At 37.1% G+C, this 20,301-nt stretch overlaps 1 protein-coding gene across 3 annotated transcripts in view; it reads right to left on the reverse strand.

Annotated features, from left to right (window-relative positions):
• The window catches only part of DPYS (dihydropyrimidinase), a 268,242-nt gene that overhangs the window by 102,483 nt on the left and 145,458 nt on the right, over window positions 1–20,301 (reverse strand). For all 3 annotated transcript variants that reach the window (XM_053715274.1, XM_053715276.1, XM_053715273.1), the window contains exon 5: window positions 178–334. In XM_053715274.1, the coding sequence (XP_053571249.1) occupies window positions 178–334 (157 nt within the window). The remainder of the gene's footprint in view (window positions 1–177; window positions 335–20,301) is intronic.

Genomic DNA, 20,301 nt, shown 5'->3' on the forward strand with positions numbered 1-20,301 from the left:
GAATTTACAATCCATGGATGCCACATATACATCAAAGTGAAACGTATTCTGCTGGTCTAAAGAAGAACACAAGGAAAGGAGGAACCACATATGGATGCAGGACCAGCTGTTTGTCATCATCATTGTCCCTTTTTTTTTCATCAGCAATTTCTTAAAGTACATTACAAATATTCTTACTTTGCCAGGAGATTCATAAGATATTCTGGGGTACTTGGATCTGGGCGAAGCGGTGGCCCCATCACATGTCCTGCTGCATGACCCCAATCCGCATGCCAATAGTTTGTCCCATCAGTTCCAAGACTTGCAGCAATAGGTTCTCCAAATACTATTTTACCTACAGAATGTTAAAAGAAACAATATTTGTGCTGGAGATTGGTAGGTATCTTTCTTCATCTTTTCTAATAATAAAATTAAAGTTGAATAGAAATGTCAGCACTTCCTCATATGTTGACAGAAAACTAATAATGCATAATGTTTAATGCTGAAAACGCAACTTTGCTGCAAGCACGCTATAAATCTTGCACTGACAAATTTCCCAAAAGAATGTTAGTCTTACAGTTAATGAACACTTCTATAATCACAGGAGGCTAAGGTTGTATCAGATCATGCTGTAAAAGAAGAGATATGAAAAATGGCTTTTTGTACTGTATACTTAGATTAAAAGGTGATCACAACCTAGTAATTTGTATATTTTGTAAACACAACACAAATATTGATTTTTAATATGCTCTCTCACAGGATGATGCTAAAACAAAAAGGATATACACTTACTATGATGCATCAAAAAGGATTATTTTAAACATTGTAGAAGGTAAAAACACTGCCTAGTTTTTCAGGTTTTATAATGGAGGTATAACTATTCTTTCGATAATGTGATTTGATCCTGCAGACATTTGCCTATTGTACAATATAGCTGACCGTTATAACACACTAGATTTAAAAGGACAGCAAGCACCTTGTAATTACAAGACTACTGTTGTGTTGTTATAGAATATTATATCAGTCACTTCTAAAAATGTTAATACAAATTAACATCCTTTTTACTGCAACTGTTTTTCTATAGCTAAACTCCACCTACCATTTGCCTTATTTGATGGAGCCAATCTGGGCTTTAGTCTGCAGAAGACAAGGCTAACTAAGGTCATATTGTTACTATAAAATGCATTGTTTTGCAGTTGTTATCAGTTATTATCAGTTATAAATTACGTGAAAATAGGAGCAAAATAAATAATGAAAATATGTTGCAGAGTTGATTCATTATGCATAAGTAACATTTAATATAAAATCTGAAGGTGGCAACTGTCAAAATTAAATTAAATTAAAATATCATGTTTCAGACGGAGAACAGAATTATAAAAAATACAATATAATTGTGTTATAAAATTGTATAATAAATATTAATTGAGGTTGGTATTGAGAATGTGCTAGTGTCTCAAGAAATATATATATAACATTATTACAAATATGTTAACATTAATGAAAAATATAGTATATGTTAAATAATTTTACTCTATAACATTGCAGTAATTCTACTTGTCTTAAACTATTAGTTAAAACAGGTAATAGTTTACACCCACAATATCTTAATATTGATTTAGCTCTATAAGTTTTAAATTTGATTTTATGAATTAATTGTTACATTACTACATTTTAGATAAAGGTACATGAAACTCAAAATTTTCTTTTATGATTCAGATGGAGAATACAATTAAAAATGTTTTTCATTTACTTTGATAATCAAATTGACTTTGTTCTCTTTGTATCTTTTGTCAAAAGGTGTCCCTAGGTATGCTTATGATCATGCACGTGTTTGGAGAACTAGCAATGTTTTTAACAATGTTATACATTGTTCAAAAATTTAGTTTTTCGGCACCTGGTTTCCTAGAAGTGAACAGTTGTGTCTATTGATTATTATAGAGCTCAGCTTGAAACTTGTGGCTATGGGGCATATTAATCCAGTTCTGTATGGAGCTTGATGCCCACTGCTCCATAACCTGTCCACCTGCTCTGAGGCCGCGGACAGAAATCAACCCGATCAAATACGCACCCCCTGCTAGCAGCCGATTGTGAAATGCTGGTGCAATGATAAATGCAGACAGCGTATGCTGTCAGCATTTATCAATGTGCGGCGGACATGATACGCTACTTTGTATCATGTCCGCTCACACATTGATAAATATGCCCCTATGACTTATGTGTGCATAAGTGTGTGCGTATGTATGTGTACGTGTAAATGTTTGTATGTGTGTGTAAATGTGTGTATGTGTAAATGTGTGTGCATGTGTAAATGTGTGTGTGTGTATATGTGTAAATGTGTGTGTGTGTAAGTGTGTGTTTGTGTATATGTGTAAATGTGTGTGTGTGTGTATGTGTGTATGTGTGTGTGTCTGTGCATGTGTAAATGTGTGTATGTGGTTGTGCATGTGTAAATGTGTATGTGTGCATGTGTAAATGTATGTGTGTGTTTGTGTAAGTGAGTGTCTGTGGCCTAGATTTGGAGTTCGGCGGTAAAAGGGCTGTTAACGCTCCGCGGGCTTTTTTCTGGCCGCACCATAAATTTAACTCTGGTATCGAGAGTTTAATCAAATGCTGCGTTAGGCTCCAAAAAAGGAGCGTAGAGCATTTTTACCGCAAATGCAACTCTCGATACCAGAGTTGCTTACGGACGCGGCCGGCCTCAAAAACGTGCTCGTGCACGATTCTCCCATAGGAAACAATGGGGCTGTTTGAGCTGAAAAAAAACCTAACACCTGCAAAAAAGCAGCGTTCAGCTCCTAACGCAGCCCCATTGTTTCCTATGGGGAAACACTTCCTACGTCTGCACCTAACACCCTAACATGTACCCCGAGTCTAAACACCCCTAACCTTACACTTATTAACCCCTAATCTGCCGCCCCCGCTATCGCTGACCCCTGCATATTTTTTTAACCCCTAATCTGCCGCTCCGTAAACCGCCGCAACCTACGTTATCCCTATGTACCCCTAATCTGCTGCCCTAACATCGCCGACCCCTATATTATATTTATTAACCCCTAATCTGCCCCCCTCAACGTCGCCGACACCTGCCTACACTTATTAACTCCTAATCTGCCGAGCGGACCTCACCGCTACTATAATAAAGTTATTAACCCCTAATCCGCCTCACTAACCCTATCATAAATAGTATTAACCCCTAATCTGCCCTCCCTAACATCGCCGACACCTACCTTCAATTATTAACCCCTAATCTGCCGACCGAATCTCGCCGCTATTCTAATAAATGTATTAACCCCTAACGCTAAGTCTAACCCTAACACTAACACCCCCATAACTTAAATATAATTTACATCTAACGAAATAAATTAACTCTTATTAAATAACTTATTCCTATTTAAAGCTAAATACTTACCTGTAAAATAAATCCTAATATAGCTACAATATAAATTATAATTATATTATAGCTATTTTAGGATTAATATTTATTTTACAGGCAACTTTGTAATTATTTTAACCAGGTACAATAGCTATTAAATAGTTAAGAACTATTTAATAGTTACCTAGTTAAAATAATAACAAATTTACCTGTAAAATAAATCCTAACCTAAGATATAATTAAACCTAACACTACCCTATCAATAAATTAATTAAATAAACTACCTACAATTACCTACAATTAACCTAACACTACACTATCAATAAATTAATTAAACACAATTGCTACAAATAAATACAATTAAATAAACTAGCTAAAGTACAAAAAATAAAAAAGAACTAAGTTACAAAAAATAATAAAATATTTACAAACATAAGAAAAATCTTACAACAATTTTAAACTAATTACACCTACTCTAAGCCCCCTAATAAAATAACAAAGCCCCCCAAAATAAAAAATGCCCTACCCTATTCTAAATTAAAAAAGTTACAAGCTCTTTTACCTTACCAGCCCTGAACAGGGCCCTTTGCTGGGCATGCCCCAAGGATTTCAGCTCTTTTGCCTGTAAAAAAAAACATACCATACCCCCCCCCCAACATTACAACCCACCACCCACATACCCCTAATCTAACCCAAACCCCCCTTAAATAAACCTAACACTAAGCCCCTGAAGATCTTCCTACCTTGTCTTCACCATACCAGGTTCACCGATCCGTCCTGGCTCCAACATCTTCATCCAACCCAAGCGGGGGTTGGCGATCCATCATCCGGTGCTGAAGAGGTCCAGAAGAGGCTCCAAAGTCTTCCTCCTATCCGGCAAGAAGAGGACATCCGGAGCGGCAAACATCTTCTCCAAGCGGCATCTTCAATCTTCTTCCATCCGGTGCGGAGCGGGTCCATCTTGAAGCAGGTGACGCGGATCCATCCTCTTCTTCCGTTGTCTCCCGACGAATGACGGTTCCTTTAAGGGACGTCATCCAAGATGGCGTCCCTCGAATTCCGATTGGCTGATAGGATTCTATCAGCCAATCGGAATTAAGGTAGGAATTTTCTGATTGGCTGATGGAATCAGCCAATCAGAATCAAGTTCAATCCGATTGGCTGATCCAATCAGCCAATCAGATTGAGCTCGCATTCTATTGGCTGATCGGAACAGCCAATAGAATGCGAGCTCAATCTGATTGGCTGATTGGATCAGCCAATCGGATTGAACTTGATTCTGATTGGCTGATTCCATCAGCCAATCAGAAAATTCCTACCTTAATTCCGATTGGCTGATAGAATCCTATCAGCCAATCGGAATTCGAGGGACGCCATCTTGGATGACGTCCCTTAAAGGAACCGTCATTCGTCGGGAGACAACGGAAGAAGAGGATGGATCCGCGTCGCCTGCTTCAAGATGGACCCGCTCCGCACCGGATGGAAGAAGATTGAAGATGCCGCTTGGAGAAGATGTTTGCCGCTCCGGATGTCCTCTTCTTGCCGGATAGGAGGAAGACTTTGGAGCCTCTTCTGGACCTCTTCAGCACCGGATGATGGATCGCCAACCCCCGCTTGGGTTGGATGAAGATGTTGGAGCCAGGACGGATCGGTGAACCTGGTATGGTGAAGACAAGGTAGGAAGATCTTCAGGGGCTTAGTGTTAGGTTTATTTAAGGGGGGTTTGGGTTAGATTAGGGGTATGTGGGTGGTGGGTTGTAATGTTGGGGGGGGGTATGGTATGTTTTTTTTTACAGGCAAAAGAGCTGAAATCCTTGGGGCATGCCCCGCAAAGGGCCCTGTTCAGGGCTGGTAAGGTAAAAGAGCTTGTAACTTTTTTAATTTAGAATAGGGTAGGGCATTTTTTATTTTGGGGGGCTTTGTTATTTTATTAGGGGGCTTAGAGTAGGTGTAATTAGTTTAAAATTGTTGTAAGATTTTTCTTATGTTTGTAAATATTTTATTATTTTTTGTAACTTAGTTCTTTTTTATTTTTTGTACTTTAGCTAGTTTATTTAATTGTATTTATTTGTAGCAATTGTGTTTAATCAATTTATTGATAGTGTAGTGTTAGGTTAATTGTAGGTAATTGTAGGTAGTTTATTTAATTATTTTATTGATAGGGTAGTGTTAGGTTTAATTATATCTTAGGTTAGGATTTATTTTACAGGTAAATTTGTAATTATTTTAACTATTTTAGCTATTAAATAGTTCTTAACTATTTAATAGCTATTGTACCTGGTTAAAATAATTACAAAGTTGCCTGTAAAATAAATATTAATCCTAAAATAGCTATAATATAATTATAATTTATATTGTAGCTATATTAGGATTTATTTTACAGGTAAGTATTTAGCTTTAAATAGGAATAAGTTATTTAATAAGAGTTAATTTATTTCGTTAGATTTAAATTATATTTAACTTAGGGGGGTGTTAGTGTTAGGGTTAGACTTAGCTTTAGGGGTTAATCAATTTATTAGAATAGCGGTGAGCTCCGGTCGTCAGATTAGGGGTTAATAATTGAAGTTAGGTGTTGGCGATGTTAGGGAGGGCAGATTAGGGGTTAATACTATTTATGATAGGGTTAGTGAGGCGGGTTAGGGGTTAATAACTTTATTATAGTAGCGCTCAGGTCCGCTCGGCAGATTAGGGGTTAATAAGTGTAGGCAGGTGTCGGCGACGTTGAGGGGGGCAGATTAGGGGTTAATAAATATAATATAGGGGTCGGCGGTGTTAGGGGTAGCAGATTAGGGGTACATAGGGATAACGTAGGTGGCGGCGCTTTGCGGTCGGAAGATTAGGGGTTAATTATTTTAAGTAGCTGGCGGCGACGTTGTGGGGGGCAGGTTAGGGGTTAATAAATGTAATACAGGGGTCGGTGGGGTTAGGGGCAGCAGATTAGGGGTACATAAGTATAACGTAGGTGGCGGTCGGCAGATTAGGGGTTAAAAATTTTAATCGAGTGGCGGCGGTGTGGGGGGACCTCGGTTTAGGGGTACATAGGTAGTTTATGGGTGTTAGTGTACTTTAGGGTACAGTAGTTAAGAGCTTTATGAACCGGCGTTAGCCAGAAAGCTCTTAACTCCTGCTATTTTCAGGCGGCTGGAGTTTTGTCGTTAGAGCTCTAACGCTCACTTCAGAAACGACTCTAAATACCAGCGTTAGAAAGATCCCATTGAAAATATAGGCTACGCAAATGGCGTAGGGGGATCTGCGGTATGGAAAAGTCGCGGCTGAAAAGTGAGCGTTAGACCCTTTAATCACTGACTCCAAATACCAGCGGGCGGCCAAAACCAGCGTTAGGAGCCTCTAACGCTGGTTTTGACGGCTACCGCCGAACTCCAAATCTAGGCCTGTATGTGTTTGTGTTTAAATGTACGTATATGTGTGTATGTCTGTGTGTAAATGTGTGTATATGTGTGTATGTCTGTGTGTAAATGTATGTATATGAGTGTATGTCTGCGTGTAAATATGTGTATATGTGTGTATGTCTGTGTGTAAATATGTGTATATGTGTGTATGACTGTGTAAATGTGTGTATGTCTGTGTGTAAATGTGTGTATGTCTGTGTGTATATGTGTGTGTATGTCTGTGTGTAAATGTGTGTAAATGTGTGTATGTCTGTGTGTAAATGTGTGTATGTCTGTGTGTAAATGTGTGTATATGTGTGTATGTCTGTGTGTAAATGAGCATATTTCTGTAATTGTGTAAGTGTGCATTGTCACATGTGTGTTTGCACATATGTATGTAAATGTGTGTGTGATTATGCATTGAAACATGTGCATGTGTGGGTTTGCACATTTGTATGTATGTGTGTGTAAATGTTTATGTGTGTAATTATGTGTGTAATAGTGCACATTTGTTTATATTTGTAAATGTGTGTGCATGTGTGTATGTGCAAATGTATGTATGTTTTTATGCATGTATGTATATAGTTGTGTCCCTATAAAAAAAACAGTTACAAAGTCGCAATCTATTCTGAACATCTTCTAGGTAGATACAATGTTCTAAGGTAGGGATGCCCAATAGCTAGATCGGGATTTACCAGTAGATCCCGAAGGTGCTGCTGGTAGATAACAGCCGATGTGGTCAAGTTACGCAATCTCAACACTGGGGCGTGAGTAGAGTATGGTTGCTAAGGATAATGCTTTATCTACCGCAGTGTGTAAGCCTCACTGGGTCATATCAGGCCAAGCCCGCGGCGCAAAGTAAAGGGGGTTCAGTGGCAGTAACTTGAATGCAGTGTTTTATAACATGGCACAAGGAGTTTCTCCTGTTAAACCAAATTAAAGTCAGGGCTACTTTTGTTGTCAGGATTAATCTGTTGTATCTTTATGCTTTTGCACATCCATGTGTTGCTAAATCATGCAACCTTAAATGGATATGAAACACACATTTTATTTTTTTCATGATTCAGCTATAGAATAGGCAATTTTAAACAACTTTCTAATTTACTCCTATTATCAATTTTTCTTCACTCTCTTTGTATCTTTATGTGAAAAAGCAGGAATGTAAGCTTAGGAGGCGGACAATTTTTAGTGGGTAGATCTTGTTGAGCTGGTCATTTGAAAAGTGGATCCCAAAACACAAAAAATTGTGGGCACCCCTGTTCTAAGGGAACCGTTTTACGCTTTACTGTTTCAGTTTTGTTAAAATCCAGTACAGGTAGCCCTCAGTTTACGCCAGGGTTAGGTTCCAGAAGGAATGGTTGTAAATCGAAACCGTTGTAAATTGAAACCCAGTTTATAATGTAAGTCAATGGGAAGTGAGGGAGATAGGTTCCAGGCCCCTCTCAAAATTGTCATAAGTAACACCTAATACATTATTTTTAAAGCTATGAAATGAAGACTTTAAATGCTAAACAACATTATAAACCTAATAAAATAATAACACAACACAGACTTCACTTGCATTTTTCTGCAAACAGTTCTTTCTATGCATTCCAATCTGGATTGATTAATAGACAGGAAGGTCTTGTTCCTTTGAAATCTGCTCGATAGCTCAGGTCTGGTTAAACTGATTAATTTCAGCTTGCTTAACTTTGCTGCAACACAAGCGGACAGCTCCACATACTGGCTATTTTAATAAATGCACTTCTTCTCAATGCTTTTCAATAGCAGTTACATAACTGGAAAAAAAGGTTGTTATTCTGAAACGGTGTAAATTGAACCGTTGTAAAACGAGGGCCACCTGTATAAATTTGAAGTTTTTGTTTGTTTTTTGTGCTAAAAATATATATTTTTTAACTTGTCGTTGCTGCTCCTTTATATACATGACAGACACATTTAAGTACAATGTTAATATTATAGAGATTTTTTTTTTTTTTAAAGTGATTTAAAAAATAAATTAAAAAAAAAAAGCATTACCTACCTGATACAACTTTGTAAAATCTCAAGATGTTTCTGTAACACCTAGCATGTCTTTTACATATGCTAATGGGAATTTCCTTCTTGTTGGGGAAACGTGCAGAAAATTGGCAAGTTATGCTGTGTAAGTGACTCACCAATTGGAGTCTGTTCTCCAGACTACATTACAGAGTTAAAACAATCTTAAATCAAGGGGTCGATCCGATAAAAATCGTCGCCCGCAAAAGCCGGCGACGCCAATATTTACGCTGGTTTGGTATCACATATACGGCGTAACCTAGAAGTTACGAGCGTATATTTCTGCCGTCGCCCGTAGTTTTTTGGGCTATAGGCAGGTATACCAAACCAGCGCAGTTTGGTATCCAATATACAGCGTAAGGACTTACGTGGAGAAAATCGAGAAAACTTACTCCATTTTCACCTCGCCACAAAAAGCAGCCGTAAGAAGCCTTACGCTGACTATTGGAGCCCCGTAACTCCCTAAACTGGCTGCTAAAATAAACCTAACACCTAACGCATGCGCAATGTCTATCTCCCTGTCAACCGCGATCTTCTAAAATAAACCTAACACCTAATGAATGCGCAGTCTATCTCCCTGTCAACCGCGATCTTCTAAAATAAACCTAACACCTAACGCATGCGCAATGTCTATCTACCTGTCAACCGCGAACCCCCCCCCGAAATCCCTAATAAAGTTATTAACCCCTAAACCGCCGCTCCCGGACCCCGCCGCCATCTACATAAACTAACCCCCTAATGTGAGCCCCTAAAACCGCCGCCATCTACCTTATCTATCCCCTAATTAGAACCCCTTACACCGCTGTCATCTACCTTATCTATCCCCTAATCTGACCCCTTACACCGCCGCCACCTATATAAAAATTATTAACCCCTAATCTAATCCCCCTATACCGCCGCCAGCTATATTAATATTATTAACCCCTAATGTAAGCCCCTTACACCGCCGTCATCTCTATTAAAATGATTAACCCCTAATTTAATCTACCTACCCCGCCGCCAGCTATATTATCTATATTAACCCTAAGTATATTATAGTTAATATAGGTATTACATTATATATATTAACTATATTAACCCTAATTATATTAGGGTTAATATAGTTAATATAGTTACTATAGTATTTATATTAACTATATTAACTCTATCTAACCCTAACACCCCTAACTAAATTTATATTAAATTAATCTAATTCATTTATAAACTAAAATATTCCTATTTAAATCTAAATACTTACCTATAAAATAAACCCTAAGATAGCTACAATATAATTAATAATTACATTGTAGCTATGTTAGGGTTAATATTTATTTTACAGGTAAATTGTTAATTATTTTAACTAGGTATAATAGCTATTAAATAGTTATTAACTATTTAATATCTACCTAGTTAAAATAATTACCCAATTACCTGTAAAATAAATCCTAACCTAAGTTACAAATACACCTACACTATCAATAAATTAAATAAACTACAAACATCTATCTAAAAATACAATTAAATTAACTAAACTAAATTACAAAAAGAAACCAAACACTAAATTACATAAAATAAAAAAAAGATTACAAGATTTTTAAGCTAATTACACCTATTCTAAGCCCCCTAAGAAAATAATAAACCCCCAAAATAAAAAAAATTCCCTGCCCTATTCTAAATTAAAAAAAGTTCAAAGCTCTTTACCTTACCAGCCCTTAAAAGGGCCTTTTGTGGGGCATGCCCCAAAGAATTCAGCTCTTTTGCATACAAATACAATACCCCCCCCCCATTACAACCAACCACCCACATACCCCTATTCTAAAACCACCCAAACCCCCCTTAAAAAAGCCTAACACTACCCCCCTGAAGATCTCCCTACCTTGTCTTCACCACACCGGGCCGAACTCCTGATCCGATCCGGGCGATGTCTTGCTCCAAGCGGCAAAGAAGAATTCTTCCTCCGGCGATGTCTTCCTCCAAGCGGCAAAGAAGAATTCTTCCTCCGGCGATGTCTTCCTCCAAGCGGCAAAGAAGAATTCTTCCTCCGGCGACGTCTTCCTCCAAGCGGCAGCAAAGTCTTCATTCTTCCGGCGGCATCTTCAATCTTCTTTCTTCGCTCCGCCGCCGCGGAGCATCCATCCCGGCCGACGACTGAACGACGAATGAGGTACCTTTAAATGACGTCATCCAAGATGGCGTCCGCCGAATTCCGATTGGCTGATAGGATTCTATCAGCCAATCGGAATTAAGTTAGAAAAATCTGATTGGCTGATTGAATCAGCCAATCAGATTCAAGTTCAATCCGATTGGCTGATCCAATCAGCCAATCAGATTGAGCTCGCATTCTATTGGCTGATTACCCAGCTATCATTGTGCTCATCACAGTTTGTCCAGTATTTTGGTGCAGCGCAGCTGGAGTCTGGTTTTGAGGATGAAAATAAAAAGCATGTGATGCTTGGTCTAAAAGAAAATGTTAAATAAGAGAGTTACATGGTCTTTTAAAGGGACAGACATTTTAAACTATCATATTACAGACACTGCATGTCATTTTATACAATATGGCAATTTACTTCTGTTATTAAATCTGCTTAATTTTGTTGGTATCCCTTTTGTTGAATAGTAACCCATGGTAGGCTTAGGGGCAGCAATGCACTACTGTGAGCTAGCTGAACATATTGGGTGAGCCAATAACAAGAGGCATATATATGTAACCACCAACAGTGAGCTAACTCTCACTAGTGTATTGATGCTCCTGAGCCTACCTAGGTATGATTTTAGATATCAATGGGGAAAAGCAAAATTTGATATTAGAAGCAAATTGGGAATTTGTATAACATTATGTGCTGTCTGAATCATAACAAGTATCCTTTTGATATTATGGTCCCTTTATGTATCACGTGTCTGATATAAATTTGACAATTTCTTATCTAACTTGGCACTTTATCTTATTTTAAAGATAATATATTTTATTTAAAGGGATATTCCAGTCAAAACTGAATTGCACATAGATGAACTACATCTTTGGACAGAAACATATTTACAATATAAATACATTAGCAAAAATGGTTCTAGTAAAAGTTATCTCTATTTTAGTGTTAACATTTTTCTGAGCACATGCATGTGAATCATGGCTAGATATTCTCAGCGCACCAGCATTTTAAATACTACAGCTGCTCCAATCTCCAGTGGGGCTTGTATCTTGTTACCAATTAACAAATTGAGTAATTACCAGATGATACAAGCCCTTTAGGCTGCCTGGGCAAGTGCTTTATTTAAAATGATGGTGCACTGAGCATACTTAAATACACTCTTGAAACAGAAATAACTTTATTACAAGAATTTTTGTTAATACATGTAAATTGCAAAAATGATTCTATTCAAAAGTAGAATGTACTCATGTGCATTGCAGTTTTGACTGGAATGTCCCTTTAAATAAGAGATGCATGATCCTATAAGTATGCGTCTATAATAAATATAAAGATAAAACTATCTCCATTTTAACTGACAGCAGGGCAGGTTTAGAGAAAGGGAGAGTAAAGTGTGGGGTGAAAAGTCAGTATTTGTGTGTGTATATATATACAGTATATGGTAATATATCTATATATACACACACACACATGCTTTCTATATATGGGGAGTTGGATTGTGTGGGTGGACACCCAACACAACAGAAGTTAGCGATGTGGGTTCTGTTTAACTGAAGTGTGAGTTGGGGAACCTGGAAAGGCAGCTGTAAATCAGGGTGAATGAAGGGATTGTCCACTCAAAAGAGGGTGGAACAACCCTTACAAGCAAAACATGATATTAAAAGAGAGGAAAAACAGCGCTATTCAAGGGGCTATTCCCTGGCGTAGTGGTAGTAGTAGGGCCAAGTAGTGATGTCCTTCTCCTCTTAGAGTATGTGCCTTCTCCTCTTAGAGTATGAACCTTCAGTCCCAGTAGAGGCTGGTGGTCTGTTTTATTTGGGCTCCAGCAGGATTATGCAAAAGAAATAAAGTGCAAGGACATAGTGTAAAACTGTTTAATAAAAGATAAGGTGCTAAAAACAGACAAATGGCCACTCACATTAAAAGTCCTCAAACATATGAGGCATGTAGATACACTTAGAAACAGCTTGTGGTTCACAAACCCATTGGATGGTAGTACTGCAGTTGCTATATCCCAGTCACAGTCAGGGGTTAAACGTGTTCTTCCAAAAGCCACATCAATATTATATAGTTGTGTGTAAGAACCAGGTCGTCTTTATGCAATATAACAGACTCAGTGCTGATTGTCACACAGAAAATGTTTATATTCCTATTTCAAAGTTCAATAACATAGAAGAACCTCCAAATGGAGTTAAAAAGTATGTGATCCCTTACGCGTTTCAAAGGTTTTGTTTTTCCTTCTTCCTTAGAGGGTGTTCTTTGGTGAAGTTAGTTCCGTCTCCTATGTGTGTGTCTAAGAATCGGGCGGTGGCACGCCCCTATGGGTTGATACTAGAGCATGATTGGGTGCGATTACTGTCAATCAAGATATGTTCTTAAGGTCGTAGCCTATCATGTAAGAATAGTTATTGTCATAGAGCTGCGTTGTTACGTATTGGTGTAATCACGCAAATATGTGTTAGACGCATTGGTCTCAATAGTGTTTATATGGTTGTTATGGTTACCCCGTTCATGTTATTATTATTAATGGTTACGTTACTTTTGGATAACAATGTTCCTGCGGGCTGTTCCAAAATTATGATTGGGTATAATGCTTGTCAATAAAAGAAAAACATAGCGTGTAATATTAAAATTAAAGTTGTTGGCATAGAGTTACGTCGCTTTATATTTGCATAGTTGTGCAAGTGTATGTTAGACATATTGTTTAGGTAGTTGCTATGGTTACCAAATTTTGGTTTCAAATATACCTCAATCGCTCTTATGTTCTAAATAGCGTAATTGGCAAATTAGTTATTTTCATGGTCTGTTAGTTACTATTAAAAAGTCATAGATAATTGCTTTTAAAATAGATCACAGATGCATTCTTATGAACATACTTATACTTGTAAATACATTAATTTATATCACATATGGATTTTTATGTACATGATCATAATATTGCTCCATATAAATTTTCTTGTTATATGTATATTGGAACTGATTGCTTATATCAAATGGGTATGAGCATGATATTCATAATGTTTTAAAATATATACCTGGGTGTCAATAATAATAATAATTATTATCCCTTATATGTGAGTACACCCCCAATACGAGTGTGTGTAACTCTAGTTGGTTTTACATTGACATTGATGATGCGAGTGTATGTAACTCTGGTTGGTTTTACATTGACATTGATAATATTTGAGACATACAGCATGAATATAAGTTTGAGCAAAGAAAAGGGGGTGGTATATGAACATTCTTTTTTATAAATATTAGCAATTTCAATTAATTGTGGATGTTATACAAAGCATCTAGGACTTTTATTTTATTGTTCTATTCTTTCTCATTAGTAGTTGTATTGATTTTTAGTACTAGTAGACCATATGTCTAAATTTTTATGAAATCTCTTACTAAAACACATATTTCTGTATTGTGGATGTCATGTCTATTTCTTGTGTATTCCATTTATACTTTTTCACTTGAATATTATTTATTTGAAGCTTCTATGTTGTTAAAAAATGTTTACCAAAGCATTATTGAGTGGAGGTGTAGTTTCCTCTAATGTAATAAATGTATTCAAGGAAGGCCGCAAGGTCAATGTCCTTGTTAAGACCTCTTGGACTCATCGTACCAAAATAATGAATCCAAAAGGTCTCCCTTTTTCTCAAGTGTAGTTCCCTATTAGACCCCTCTGGAACTTTTTTAATGTGTTCTAGGATTGTTCCTTTAAGACTTGTCGGATCTTTGTTGTGGAAGTTTTTAAAATGGGCTGGTACACTATGATTTTTCTCTCCCCCTTTAATATTCCTAATATGCTCCAGTAATCTTTTCTTATAAGGTCGTGTAGTTCGTCCTATATATTGTAGTTTACAACTACACTCCAAGAGGTATACAACAAAGTCAGTTTTACAATTAGTCAAGGTGGTGATATTATGTACTTTCTTGGTGGAGGTTGATGTTATTTGTTTCGTGGGTTTCTTTCCACTGTAATGATGGATGCATAAAGCGCAATTTAACCTATTACATTTATAGAAACCTATGCTGTTTGATCCCAGCCAATTACCTTTGTTTATGCCTTTTTCTTTAAGTTTTAATTTACTTGGAGCTATTATTGATTTTAAATTCCTGTTCTTCCTATATATAATTTGTGTTTTTTTGTCCCCAATCTCTCTCAGTAATGAGTCTTTGGTTAGTACATGCCAGTGTTTTCTAAATATTCATTCTATTTCTCTAGCTCCTGTGCTATAAGTGGTTATAAAAGTCGCACCTAGATTTTTTCTTTTATTTTTGTTTGTATTTTTATTCTTAGTTAGAAGTGTGTTCCTATCCATCTTATTTACTTTTTCATATGCAGTTCTCAGATTATGCTCCTTATATCCTTTGTTTAATAATTTAGTTGTTAGAGTTTTTGTTCCTTCCTCAAAGTCACTAATCCTAGAACAGTTCCTCTTTAGTCTCTGGTACTGTCCAAAAGGGATGTTGTTGATCCAATTTGGGTGGTGACCGCTTTCAGCATTCAGATAGCCATTGCTATCAGTTGGTTTTTTGTATAATTTTGTCAAGATCGTATTATTCTCTGAAAATAAGTCAAGGAACTCTATTTCTAAATTACTGTGTTTTTCAGTAAAACTGAGATTGAACTCATTATTATTAATATATGAGATGAAGTCTTTAAGTTCTGTATCATTACCATTCCATATGACAAGGATGTCATCTATAAAACGACCCCATGTAATTAATTTTGATTTAAATGGATTGTTATTCCAAATGTGTGTTTCTTCCCAGAGTCCCATGTACAGATTGGCATAGCTAGGGGCAAATTTAGTCCCCATAGCTGTGCCGCCAATCTGTACATAGAAATCCTCATTAAATTTAAAATAATTTTTCTCCAGGATGAATTTTATCGATTCTGTTATAAACTCCTTTTTGTTTCCCTGGAGATTGGTAATCTCATTTAGCCAATATTTGATTGCTTCAATTCCTTTTTGATGCGGTATATTAGCCAGGACCACGGAAGTTTCACACTTATAAGAGGCGGCAACTTACCTCATATGATTGAGGTTTGTTCTAGTAAGTGCAATACCTACCAGATTTCCTGCTTATTATACATCTGATATATTGTTTCTATCAGATACACCTTGATGGACTGATTATTTATGGTTTTAACCATCTCTTGCTATCGCTTTTTATCCATGTGATATAACATTGTGAACATATATAACTAGACAGAGTTTCTTCACGTATGTGTGCATTTTTACATCTACTCACACTATTTTATGCTATCTGACAACTAAATAGCTATCTTATTATTAGTGAGGTCAGGGAATAGCCCCTTGAATAGCGCTGTTTTTCCTCTCTTTTCCTACCATATATATATATATATATATATGTATTATTAATTTTACAAGCACTGTCCTATGTACTATGTTCTTCTGACAGTGGCAGCACAGAAGCAGATCAGTTAAAGGGATACTGAACCCAAATTTTTTCTTTCATGATTCAGACAGAGGATGCACTTTTAAGCAACTTTCTCATTTATTCCTATTATCAGTTTTTCTTCGTTCTCTTGCTATCTTTATTTTAAAAGGCAGGAATGAAAGCTTTGGAGCCGGCCTATTTTTTGTTCAATACCCTGGATAGGGCTTGCTGATTGGTGCCTGCATTTAGCCATCCAATCAGCAAGCGCAACCCAGGTTCTCAACATAAAATGGGCTGGCTCCAAAGCTTTTATTCCTGCTTTTTCAAATAAAGATAGCAAGAGAACTAAGAAAAATTGATAATAGAAGTAAATTAGAAAGCTGCTTAAAATTGCATGCTCTATCCGAAACATGAAATAAAAAAATTAGGTTTAGTATCCCTTTAAGGACTGAGTGTTTCATATAGCGGGTTCCCAGAATACTCAAGGAAGTCTGTGTACATTTTGTGCTGAATATATACAAATAAATGTAGCAACTTGTCATCTGTAGTTAGCTTGTGTAAGTCATTTTGGCGAGTGGATTTTTTAAAGCCTTCAAATGTAGGCACATACTTGCCAGCTCATATTGCCATCCAGGCTCCTTACCATCTATGGAAGACCCAGAAGATCCTGGTGCAATATGATAATATAGAGCACTAGAGCTGCAGAAAAATATAGGGAAAATACACAACTCCACTTATGTGAAGAAACTTTCTCCTTAATATGAGTTACTACACAGTAGTTAAAGAATCCCTTCTAGATCTACCACATTTTTTTCAGTAGATACAAGTCCATGATAGCCTGATGTCCCCAGTAGAAAGGGGGCCCTTATTTTAGTTCAATATGTCACAGCTCTCTTACGGCTAGATTTAGAGTTCTGCATTAGCCGTCAAAACCAGCGTTAGGGGGCCCTAACGCTGGTTTTGGGCTACCGCTGGTATTTAGAGTCGTGTAGGTAAGGGTCTAACGCTCACTTTCCAGCCGCGACTTTTCCATACCGCAGATCCCCCTACGCCATTTGCGTATCCTATCTTTTCAATGGGATCTTTCTAACACCGGTATTTAGAGTCTTGGCTGAAGTGAGCGTTAGAAATCTAACGACAAAACTCCAGCCGCAGAGAAAAGCCAGGAGTTAAGAGCTTTCTGGGCTAACGCCGGTTCATAAAGCTCTTAACTACTGTGCTCTAAAGTACACTAACACCCATAAACTACCTATGTACCCCTAAACCGAGGTCCCCCCACATTGCCGCCACTCTATTAAATTTTTTTAACCCCTAATCTTCCGACCGCAAACCGCCGCCACCTACGTTATCCCTTTGTACCCCTAATCTGCTGCTCCTAACAACGCCGACCCCTATATTATATTTATTAACCCCTAATCAGCCCCCCACAACGTCGCCGCCACCTACCTACAATAATTAACCCCTAATCTGCCGCCCGGACCTCACCGCTACTATAATAAAGTTATTAACCCCTAATCCGCCTCACTCCCGCCTCAAAAACCCTATAATAAATAGTATTAACCCCTAATCTGCCCTCCCTAACAGCGCCGACACCTAACTTCAATTATTAACCCCTAATCTGCTGACTGGACCTCGCCGCTACTCTAATAAATGTATTAACCCCTAAAGCTAACTCTAACCCTAACACCCCCCTAAGTTAAATATAATTTAAATCTAACGAAATAAATTAAATCTTATTAAATAAATTATTCCTATTTAAAGCTAAATACTTACCTGTAAAATAAACCCTAATATAGCTACAATATAAAGAATAATTATATTGTAGCTATTTTAGGATTAATATTTATTTTACAGGCAACTTTGTATTTATTTTAACCAGGTACAATAGCTATTAAATAGTTAATATAATTTTAGAATAGGGTAGAGCATTTTTTTTATTTTGGGGGGCTTTGTTATTTTATTAGGGGGCTTAGAGTAGGTGTAATTAGCTTAAAATTGTAATATTTTTATAATGTTTGTAAATTATTTTTTTATTTTTTGTAACAGTTCTTTTTTTTCTTTTTTGTACTTTAGTTAGTGTATTTATTTGTATTTATTTGTAGGTATTTGTATTTAATTTATTTATTGATAGTGTAGTGTTAGGTTTAATTGTAACTTAGGTTATGATTTATTTTACAGGTAATTTTGTAATTATTTTAACTAGGTAGCTATTAAATAGTTATTAACTATTTAATAGCTATTGTACCTGGTTAAAATAAATACAAAGTTGCCTGTACAATAAATATAAATCCTAAAATAGCTACAATATAATTATTCTTTATATTGTAGCTATATTAGGGTTTATTTTACAGGTAAGTATTTAGCTTTAAATAGGAATAATTTATTTAATAAGATTTAATTTATTTCGTTAGATTTAAATTATATTTAACTTAGGGGGTGTTAGGGTTAGAGTTAGCTTTAGGGGTTAATACAGTTATTAGAGTAGAGGCGAGTTCCGGTCGGCAGATTAGGGGTTAATAATTGAAGTTAGGTATCGGCGATGTTAGGGAGGGAGGCGGATTAGGGGTTAATACATTTATTATAGTAGCGGTGAGGTCCGGTCGGCAGATTAGGGGTTAATTATTGTAGCTAGGGGGCGGCGACGTTGTGGGGGGCAAATTAGGGGTTAATAAATATAATATAGGGGTCGGCGGTGTTAGGGGCAGCAGATTAGGGGTACATAGATATAATGTAGGTTGCAGCGGTGTACGGAGCGGCAGATTAGGGGTTAAAAGTGTAATGCAGGGGTCAGCGATAGCGGGGGCGGCAGATTAGGGGTTAATAAGTGTAAGGTTAGGGGTGTTTAGACTCGGGGTTCATGTTAGGGTGTTAGGTGCAGACTTAGAAACTGTTTCCCTATAGGAAACAATGGGGCTGCGTTAGGAGCTGAACGCTGCTTTTTTGCAGGTGTTAGGTTTTTTTCAGCTCAAAATGCCCCATTGTTTCCTATGGGGGAATCGTGTACGAGCACGTTTTTGAAGCTGGCCGCGTCCGTAAGCACCGCTGGTATTGAGAGTTGCAGTGGCGGTAAATTATGCTCTACGCTCCCTTTTTGGAGCCTAACGCAGCCTTTCTGTGAACTCTAAATACCAGCGGTATTTAAAAGGTGCGGGGGGGGGGGGGAAAGCACTCGTAGCTAACGCACCCCTTCTAATGCAAAACTCCAAATCTAGGTGTTATTTTATATATATATATATATATATATATATATATATATATATATATATATATATATATATATATATATATAGTTGCCCATAGGGCTGTATCCTCTGGGTACTTCAATACTCCAGATGGCAATCAGAACACTTTGGTGCCAAATTATAAGATTATTTTGATGCCAATCAGCTATTTACTTAATCCTCTAGAACATTTTTTATCAGCTGCCTTACCAGGATTTACCTCCTTCCTTGCACTACCACTTCATGGGGTCCGTTTATTAATGTGCGGATGGACATAATCCGATATAGTGGATCATGTCCGCGCACATCGATAATTATCATTGCACCAGCAGTTCTTGTAAACTGCTGGTGCAATACCACCCCCTGCAGATTCACAGCCAATCGGCCGCTAGCAGGGGGTGTCAATCAGCCCGATCGTATGAGGCAGCATCCGCTGCTTCATAAATAGACCCCCATGACCTCACTTCATTGCGCTCATACCACCATCCCTCCACTGCCTGCACACTTGAGATTGGCTCCTCCAAATAAGGAAATAGTGGGTGGAGTTTGGCTATTAAAAAATAATTACAGTAAAAAGGATGTTAATTTGTTTAAGTCTTAGCTGAAATATTATTAGCAACACAACAGAGATGTAATTACAAGGTGTTTACTGTACCGTTAAAGAGTTTATGCAGATTTAAATGTGAATGCTTTTGAGATGCACACATGCATGCGCATGCACAACCTGATGCAAAGCTGTCATCTTATATAAAGAATTTTGAAAAAGCCCCACGAGAAAA

The sequence above is a fragment of the Bombina bombina genome, chromosome 5 (genome assembly GCF_027579735.1).
Source record: "Bombina bombina isolate aBomBom1 chromosome 5, aBomBom1.pri, whole genome shotgun sequence".
Classification (NCBI taxonomy): domain Eukaryota; kingdom Metazoa; phylum Chordata; class Amphibia; order Anura; family Bombinatoridae; genus Bombina; species Bombina bombina.